The sequence below is a fragment of the Petaurus breviceps genome, unplaced genomic scaffold (genome assembly GCF_028583685.1).
Source record: "Petaurus breviceps papuanus isolate PSGF00001 unplaced genomic scaffold, PetGlider_PUasm1.0 173, whole genome shotgun sequence".
In the NCBI taxonomy this organism is placed as follows: domain Eukaryota; kingdom Metazoa; phylum Chordata; class Mammalia; order Diprotodontia; family Petauridae; genus Petaurus; species Petaurus breviceps.
In genome coordinates, this window is record NW_027185759.1 from 18034555 (window position 1) to 18044376 (window position 9822).

Below are 9822 nucleotides of genomic sequence, written 5' to 3' on the forward strand. Positions count from 1 at the left end.
CTGCCTTTGACTACCACTTTGGAACTGGGGAAGAAGAGGACAGGAAAATCTTCCCCTGAATCTGTGGACATGTGACACAAGTTGTGAACCAATCACACCCAGGCCAAACTCACAGAGCCAAAGCACATACATTCCCTTTCTCTGAGTTTTATAGAAGGATGTTCTGATGGAAGGAAGAACGAACACCAAAAAAAGGAGACCCTGCTTACTGACCCCTCTTCTTAGCACTAGGGGAGAAAGAGTTTTTCAGAGTCAATGAGGAATACAGGGAGTTTATCCCCAAAATGTCTGAGACTTTTGTTGTCACTTAACTTTGTTAGGAGAAAAGTCAAATACTCTCCAGTCAACACAATGCATAATTTTCATATAGATCAAGAGTTCTTAACCTTTTTTGTATCATGGACCCCTTTGGCAGTCTGTTGAAATATGTGGATTACTTCTCAGAACAATGCTTTTAAATGTATAAAATGCTTAAGATTACAAAGTAAGAAAATTGTGTTGAAAATATAGATATTCTCCTCCCCCCCATCCAAGTTCACATACTTCCTGAAATTTATCCACAGAGCTTGCAGAGTACAGGTTAGACATCCCTGACTTAGATTAAAGAAGTAGTGATAGGCCACGAGTTTCTTCCTGTTGGTTAAATCTTCTACTATCTCCTCAAATAGTCCAGCTACAACAGAGATTACAGCATCTTTCCCCTGCTCATTCAGTAGCTTTGGACCCTTAGAGTGCCCCCCCCCCATCCATCTCAGTCCTCTTAGAGAAAAAGAGACACAGAAACAGAGATAAACGAGACAGAGAGAGAAAGACACAGGAACAGAGGGAGATAGAAAAGAGATAGAGAGTTGGGGAGGGGGGCAATAGACAAAACCAGCTGTTCTAACACTGTACTTGGGATGGGGGGAGGGGAAGTCTGGGATCCTGGGAAAGAATATATGTAGGAATATGAAAGGGGGTGCAAGTCTTGGAATTCATCTGTAACTCAGTGACCAGGTTTACCTTGAAGGAATTTTTTTTTTTCCGAAGAACTTTTCTGGGGACAAATCTGGCCCCCAACCGAAGCATCTTTTCTTATGCCCCTTAAATGAAACCCCTTTAGGCCAGAGATGTATTAGCTTCACTAGAATGTGACCTAGTCTGACTACCTCCCTTAAGTGGACACATTATAAAACTGGAGAACCTGATTTCTAATGCTTTCTGAATTAAAAGGGGGGGATTTGTTCAATTCCATAGAAGGAAAGGGAGAATGTAACTTCTGCTCTTGCTGCACGTGAGCACCAGACATGCATACGTTCATCAGAAAGAAAGGACATCACAGGTGATTTATAATAGAAACAAAAGCAAAAATGATGAGAACCCGTCAACGCAAACTTTACTGATTCCATCCAATTGATCGCAAAGTGTCTTCAATGGATAACTTGGCACTTATTAAAAAGATTTAACAAAAGGTGAAAGGAAACATATTGTACCAACAACACAGGTCCTGAAATAACAGTATCTTCTTGTTTGAAATAAGTTAACACACTAGAAAAAATATGGTAAATATAAATAATTTTGTTTTCATGGAGAACAAATAGTTACAAAGCCCATCCGCTTACAAGAGTTCCTTTAAAAGAGCTTTTCTTCTTTCTTGTAATTCAAAGAACAAAAAACAAACCCCAAAGAGGCTGGATGGGGACTTGAGATACGAAATACCTAGATGGAGTACCTCCAGCTTAAATATCTCTATGGACTGAAACTAAAACAAAACAAAACAAAAATCGGCAAGATTACTTGAATAGATACACCTTTGTGAGATAAAATGTAAATGTTGATAGTCAACTATCAAGTCACACGTTATAGCCAAAATAAACTTTGTTCGTGTGTATCAACATATCTTACACGTACCTAGTACCTGGACCTAGTTGGACTTTGTTCAAGGTAAATTTTGAAGGGGAGGGAATGGGGGGGGGGGCAATTGTCGCTTAGGACCTCAGGGAAGCCAACAAGAGAGAGTAAAAATATTCACATTCACTTTCTCTTTTGCTCTCTCTCTCTCTCTCCCTTTTCTTCCCCCACATTGTTCTGCCCTCTTTCCTCCCGAGACAAACAGGGAACCAATACAGAGGGTGGGGCTATTTTTCCCTCTTCAGAACATTTTCTTTTGTCCTCCAGGATTAAAAGGGAAGAAGAAAAATCAATTTCCAGCCGCATTTGATTTTTGTTTTTCCTACTAAAGATGAAGGTGAAGTGCAAGTGAACCGGGGGGTGGGGGTGGAGGGGGTGGAGTAGAGGGAGGGTAGGAAGGGAACGCCATCTATGGAATATAAGAAACATGCAAACCGGCATTCTGCTGTCAGGAGTCCGGACAGTTTTGCCATGAGAATTTCGCAGAGAAATCATCATTGTCCATGTCCTTATTATTCATCTCAATATCATTTCTCTTCGTGCCTGTCTTCTTCCTTCTTTCTTCTCGCTCTTCCAGACGTGGTGGGTTTTAAACTCAAAAGTATCTGACTCAACGTAAAAGGAGGCCCGCCTCTCTTATCAAATGTCTTGTATTTAAAGTGAACTTCGCAGAAAAAAGGTCAGTTTCAAAACCTGTGAACTTCCCAACTGCATGTCTTTTTTCATCTTAATTCTTTAAATAAGTATACATCTTCCTTCCTCTTCGCCATCTTTGCCCATTAAGGAAAAAGAAAAAACTTTAAAGTTGGTACCTCCCCCCAGTGACCTCGAGTTTCTTCCATGTCAATTCCCAAACTTTTTATTGTATCAAATACTTTTTTTTCTCCTTGATTTTGTTAAGGTTGTCCAGCTTCTGTTGAATGGAGATGAGAAATAAGTACCCTTTCTCTTTTTCTCTCTTGTTTTTCATTATTTTGTGGGATTCTAGAATTAATAATGGGTTTTTGTTTTTGTCTTCAAAGCATCCGTCCTCTGGTGCTGCTTTGCCAAGAGGTAAACTTTCCCTCTCCTCATCTTGTCCCCCTCTCCAGTCCCTCCCTTAAACACGTCCTACAGCGGGAACTTTACAAAAGCAGAAATCAGTCTTGGCCCCTTTCTAAGCCGTGGGGCTCTGCCGGCGGTCCTCTAGCCTGGCCCCCAGGGGCGAGGACGGGGTAGGGGCGACGTAGGGGCATTTGGCCCTGGGTGTCCCTGGGTTAGAGACTCGGCGTCAGAGTCCTTCAGAAAAGGAGGACAAGGGAAGGAAGGAGAAAAGGGATGGATGGTGCTAGTAGCCCGGGAGGGGTTAGAAGACAGAAAGGATGGGCGGTGGCCGGAGGATCAATGCTGGGATGAGGATGAGGAGGACCAGGTGGTGGCAGCAGTGAAGTCACAGCCCCAGGGCCGCCGCGTGCTTTTTGGCTTTCAGTCTGAGGTCTGCGATGCTGGAGTTCTTGCTGGTGGTCTTGGCCGCCGCCGCGGCCGCCACCACTGAAGCGGCCGAGGCAGACTCGGCGGCCAACGTGGCCAGCGGGAGGCCAAAGGGCGGTGCGGGGAACATCATATAAGGGGCGTGGGCCGCCAGGTGTGGGTGGAGGTGGTGGTGCGCGTGCGCTGCTACGGCGCTGTCCAGCTGCAGCTGAGCCTGAACCTGAAAGGACAAGGGCGTCACGTTGCAATGACTATCCTAAGGGTGACAACGAGAATAAAATAAAAACAGAGCATTAGCACCGCCCGGCCTACGCGCGGCGCCCCTAGTCTGTCCGACCTGGCAAAGGGTGGCTGAGCTGGGTGGAGGGATGGGGGGTGGTTTGCTTGACTGTCGGGCCTGGGCCACGGTGGGAATGTACGTGGTGTGTGTATGGGGTATGGGGGACGGGGGTGGGGACGGGAGTGCCCGTCTGTGTCCTCGAAGTACCTGGGCTTTGGCGGCGCCTGTCTGACCCACTGGACCCCCCTGTTATTGTTTCCCAACTGAGCAGCGCACCTCTTGCCTCAGTAACTCAGCTTCACCTATACGTTCGTGTGTTTCCTCCCTGTGCCTGCCAAACCACCTTTACTGTTCCTGTCTGGTTATCCTGTGTGCTGGGGCAAAGGAGAAAGTGGCAATGCACCGGATGATCTTTCATCCTGCAAACCGATGAGACTGCCTTGGGGAAATATGGGGAAGATACTTTGCTCACTCCAATTGGATTTTCTCATCTTGTCCAACCCCATCGCTGTACAAATAGTAATAATAAATGCCAACTATTATAATTATAACAATCATATGTGATTATGATGATGATACAAAAGGAAGCATTGTATATTCCATAGAAAGCCAGCCTTGGAGTGGGTAAGATATGGGTTCAAGTGCTGCCTCTGGTACATATTTGACTGTGTGATGATCCTGGGCAAATTACTTAACGTCCCAGAGCTACTTTTTAAGACTAAATTACAGACAAGTTCCTGTCTGCTTAGCTTCAGGAACTTCCGATACCAGTGAAATCACAAGTCAAGTCTTGAATTTAAAAACACATCCTTGACAATAACCCTGTGCGTGAGGAAACTGAGGCTCAGAGAAGTAAATGTCTCAGAATCTCCAAGTTGGAAAGGAACTTCAGAAGTCATCTTAGTCCAAGCTGGACTTCTAGTTCCACAAGAACCAGAACTAATGGAAATGATGGTAGGGAGGTTCCTTCAGTCAACGGGGACTTAACCACAGAAAAGATTTATACAAGATCATTCAGTTATAAGTAATAGAGCAAAGATTTGAACTATAGCATTACAGGTCTGAAAGGCAAGAACCCAAACTTTTTCTGGTATATAATGAATGTTTCTGGGCCTTCAACTATACCTGTGTCTACCCATAGGGAAAAGTATTAAATGTGCTTCTTAGGCTTCCTCTTTGAAGATTCCACACCTGCACCCCCATTCCCACAACCTTAGTACCAAAAAAAAGTTATCTTCCCACTCTTTTTAGAAGCTAAAATGCCAGGTTCAATATGGGCAATAAACTTAGACAACTCATGATCATTTTCACACTATCAACCAAATCATTTGGGACTGGTAAGGTAGCCTCACTCACATATCTAACGGGAACTCAGATCTTGAGGTGAGTATCACATACGACAACACAGAAATGTCTGACTTCTAAAAAAGTAGAGGTGGATGGGACCCAGGAAAGAAGATTCAAAAGTACTATAGCTAATAGTGAAGAGAAGGCCTAGAAATGGGGAAGAGGGATTTTCCGGATTAAATCATTGCTGCCAGCTGTCCTTTTTAGATGTAGTCTTAAAGGTTTCATTATTAATAAGGAGTGGGATTGGGAAAGTGTTGGGAAGACTGGATTGACTTCACTTCTGCTAGAAGACAATGTGGCAAGAACCTTTATCAGAAAAGGGCTTTTGAAAACTCAATTTCCATTAAGAACACTTTTGTTTTTTGTTTTAGGATTAGACATTTAATATGATTAAAATGGGAGAATAAGTTGGAGAATATTGAACAAATTGGAGAACATAGGCACAAACACACGAATGATGCCTTTAAAATCCTTTACACTAACTTCTGCATTGAAACTGACAAACTCTTAATCAAAAGGCTTTGCTTTCTTCTCCCAAGTGCAATCTTTAATGTGTTTTTTAAAGGAATAGTTACTGTTACCCGTCCTCTGTGGATCTCCCAGTGAGGACAAAAAGAGGTTCTTGGGCAGATTGCAGACAGTGTATTGCTTTTTTAAAGGGTATGGGTCTATAATATCATCTTAACATCAATACCACAGGTGCACTGTCAACATCTGGGGAAATCTCCGGGAGAAGGGGGGGGAGGGGTTATCCACAACAGTTCAAGTACTTGCCTGCTGAAATGGCATCCTTAGTGCACCTACGTTGACATATGGCGCGACTCTACAAGCTTCAAACTGGCTTGCTGCTCCTATTAGCACTCCTGAAACAATAAGGGAAACATCATTTTTTTAACTAAAAAATCCAATTCATTATATTTGTGTATATGTGTATATACATAGACTATGCATTGTGCATGTGTACAAATACACCTGTGTATATTTAGTTATACATGTTCATATATACATATGTGTGTGCATCTGTGGTTAACAATACAGATGAACACCAAAGTGGAATAAATTCTGTTCAAAGCATTTGGGGTGGTAGGAGTCACTTTCTTAGCATTAGTACTTTAATGTTAAGTCTCATAACTGTAATATATATGTAAGATTCCAGACCTGTATCCCCAAGGCCTCTTACAAATGTTCTGTAAATATTCAAGTGGATATGTGATTTTATCGATCTGGATGTTCCCTCCAAAGGTGCAGATTGCAACCCATACATTAAGTAAAGAAGAGCACCTTGGAGTCTTTGTTCTGAAGTGATATTATATCGAACAAGACTTCTTGCAGAATTCAATTCAACAAACAGTTATTAAACATCTACATTGGGAGATAAAATACAACACTAAACACTTCCTGTCCTCATGGTGTTTACAATCTACTTGAGGGGCACATCACACACACAAATAAGTAAATATAAGATATATACAAAAGGATCCAAAATAATTTCAGGATGGAGAGAGCTTGTCACCTGGGGAAGATATCAGAAAGGGCATCCTGTAGGAAGAGGCACCCAAAACATATTTTAAGAAACATACCTTTATGTAATTGATTTTCTTGTTTCCTACATTTAGCTCTTCGATTTTGAAACCAAACCTGAAGTGTGAAGTGGAAAGAAATAGAAGTTACAGTTCAAAATAAAAAAAAAATATCAAAGGACATTGGATTCATATATAAGGATATTAGGGGACTCTACATTTCTTTTAAATCTCCATCTTACAGTTTCATTTTTCCAAAGTTAAAAACCCAAAAGGAACTCTTCCAAATAGAAAGATATATTTCATGGACATTTGGAAGATAAATTGTTTCTTGATAAATTACCGAGGGCCCTGGTTTCATCTTTCCACATTACAGAGTCCCCGAAGACCTAAATCACTCCCTGATACCTGATACTAACTTGTGATAATGGGTCTAGATGTTTGAGCAGTAAGACCTGGGAAGAGTGTGCTCATTAATAGACTGTAATATTAATTAGCTTTATCTTCAAGAAAAACTAACACCAAAGCATTTAATGACTTACTGGTGGGGGGGGGGGAAGAGGGGCAATTAGTGTCATAAAAGCTTCACTACAAAGAAGTTGAGAATTTCTCTGCTCCTCTGTGTAGTAGAATGTAACACAGAATCAGAATAATTGTCTTGTCATTATGATAATCTAATTTGCTTCCACAGGGGAAAAAAAAAACAGATTGCAAGTTACTAGGAAGCTGCAAACTAAAAGCTGTCTTTAAAACTTAAAAAAAGACTATGGAGAAATGAGGGGCCATGATAAAGTTTACTTCCTGGGAGGGAAGGAAGAAGGTGTCTCAGATTTCAGTGTGGGAGAGGAAGGCTGCATTGAGCAGCTTCTAGAATATTGTGTCTTCTCCATTTAAAGATTTAAAGAAGCAAATTTAATTTCAATACAAACAAAAAATTCAAATAAATCTTGTAAAGTCCCAGTCTGGCTTCACATCTCTGTTTCCAAGAATAGCCTTAATTTGCAAATCAATGCAAATAGCATATAAAATATGATTGCCTAACTTTTCCTGGTCTGGTTTCAATGGAAAGTGTTTCATCCACATAAGTCTTAACAAAAACCATTCTACAATTTAGCACGATGTGAGTGAAGATTCTGCCTCTAGATTTGTTTTCAGAGGAGCTGGCAAATCTCCCTGCTCTAGTACCTTCTAGTACACACACACACACACACACACACACACACACACACACACACACTAAAGCATTTGGGTTTGGAATAGAATTTTATTATTTCTTTTATTATATTATTATTATTTCAGACAGTTTCTGAATTTCAGGAAGAGCCCTGAGTGGGCAAGAGAAAAGCATTAAAGACCTAAGAGGGGAAGGGTCTCTGACGGAGGCTGTGATGACAAAGGCTGCTTACTATTACTTTTCTGGTCCAACGTGACTGTTCTGTTTATGTCCTTATCCTATTACAAGATGCAGGGAAACCCCATAAGAATTGTGTGCATAGTCTGGTGCAGATGGTGGTCTCTGCGCACAAAGATTGAGGAGAGTATCTGTTACAGCGATACTTTGTAACAGCTGCAGATGTTTGGGGCCTAAAACTACTCCATGTGTTCAAACAAATAATGACCATAATTTTCTCCCATTTTATTATTTGAACGGAAATACAATCTGAGACATTTAAATTTATTCTCGTTGGGAAAGCTGGAAGGTTCCCCAAAAGGGAAAAAAAAAACCCGAAAAACAGAAGAAAAGCTTCCTTCTGCTTCTGCTATTCCAATCACCCTCGAGAAGGAAAGAAGACAATCAGGTCTGATTCTTGACACAATTGGGTATGGCTTTATTGCGGGTATCGCAGGCTTTGGAAAGGGCAGCAGCATTACGAGATGACACATTTTTAAAACTTGCTCACCTTCGGCACAAAACAGTACTCAAAAACTAGTTATCTAGGGCTAGGGAACAAAGACCGCGAGACCCGAATGCATTTTTTTGCTATGCGCACAGTTTGAGATCAACTGTTAACCGCGGACTGTAAATTTCTGCACTTAACAGTTACTAATTTAGTTTATAGTCTTTACATCTATAAACTTAATTGGCATATCCGCTTGGCAAGCCTAGACCCTAGAGCAGATTCTAGACAAAACCCAGCTCATAGAGCAAAATAGCCGCTGTAGCTCTGGACGTCAAGGATTAAACGGTTGTTTATTTTTTTTTTAAATGCTTATAAAAGAAGGTTCACTAGGAGGTAAACCGCATGAAGCTGGGAGTGTGAAACCCTCGGAGCAAACCCTGGACAGCTTTGTTTTTGTTGTGAAGATACGTTTTTGAAAATTAATATTAAGACTCAACAGAATTACAATCTATCGGGGGCGGGGGGAGAGACTCTCATAAAGATTTTCCCCCGACTCAATGAAAGAAAGCACTGCGCACCCTTGGTTTGTGTGCGTATAGACTCACAGATATACATACTGCATAAGCTACCTCTTTAGTCCTGCAACCCCCCCAGCAATCGACCCAATCCCCCTCCCAGCCCAATTTCTGTCCGCTGGAGCGCGCGCGCACACTCACGCACACGCGCTCGCTCACACAGACACATACACATTGGCGTGCACGCGCGCACCCGCTCACCGCTTGGCTTTGCCCCGCGCAACCGACCCAGTCGGTTCCCCGCGGCCCAGGTACCTGTACTCGGGCCTCGGACAGCCCCAACCTCTGGCTCAGCTCTTCCCGCATGAAGGCGTCCGGGTAGTGAGTTTCATCGAACAGTCTCTCCAGCTCGTTCAGCTGCTCCAAGGTGAAATTGGTCCGACTTCGTCTCTGCTTGATTTTGGTCTGTCCTTCGTCCTCCATCACTTTGGCATCCTCCTTACGATCCTTCAGCTCGGGGGAGACTGGAAGGGGGGGGGGGGGGGGGAAGGACAAATACAGATGCGGACACACGCGCGCACACACATGAACACACACACGGAGGGCGACAACAAAAACAAGGTTTGCCCAAGTGCCAGGGTTGGGCCACCTGCTCCCTATGCCTTCCTATAAACACTGCCACAGTTCGGGTCCTGCAAAAGGGAAAATAAGCATGACCATTCTCTCAGAAATGCCCAAAGGTCAAGCTGGCCTTGGAGGACTGCTAGATGAGAAGGGCGAGGTGATTCCTGAAATATATCAGTTATCAGTAACATAGTCTGGTCTGTGGTATTTCTCCGATCTCTGTCACACACTGCCACACACAACCATTCCGAGTGGCGTGGCAAAGGTTCTCAGGGCAAGGGCTGGAGCCCCACGTTCTCTAACAGCTCTCTCTCTCTCTCTCTCTCTCTCTC

General features: G+C 42.8%; 1 protein-coding gene across 1 annotated transcript in view; it reads right to left on the reverse strand.

Annotated features, from left to right (window-relative positions):
* Positions 1-1350: 1350 nt before the first annotated feature.
* SHOX2 (SHOX homeobox 2) overlaps positions 1351-9822 on the reverse strand; it is a 12039-nt gene continuing 3567 nt past the window's right edge. The window contains 4 exon segments of the mRNA XM_069083465.1: positions 1351-3580; positions 5765-5853; positions 6571-6628; positions 9182-9390. Of these exon segments, the coding sequence (XP_068939566.1) occupies positions 3320-3580; positions 5765-5853; positions 6571-6628; positions 9182-9390 (617 nt within the window). The 3' untranslated portion in view covers positions 1351-3319.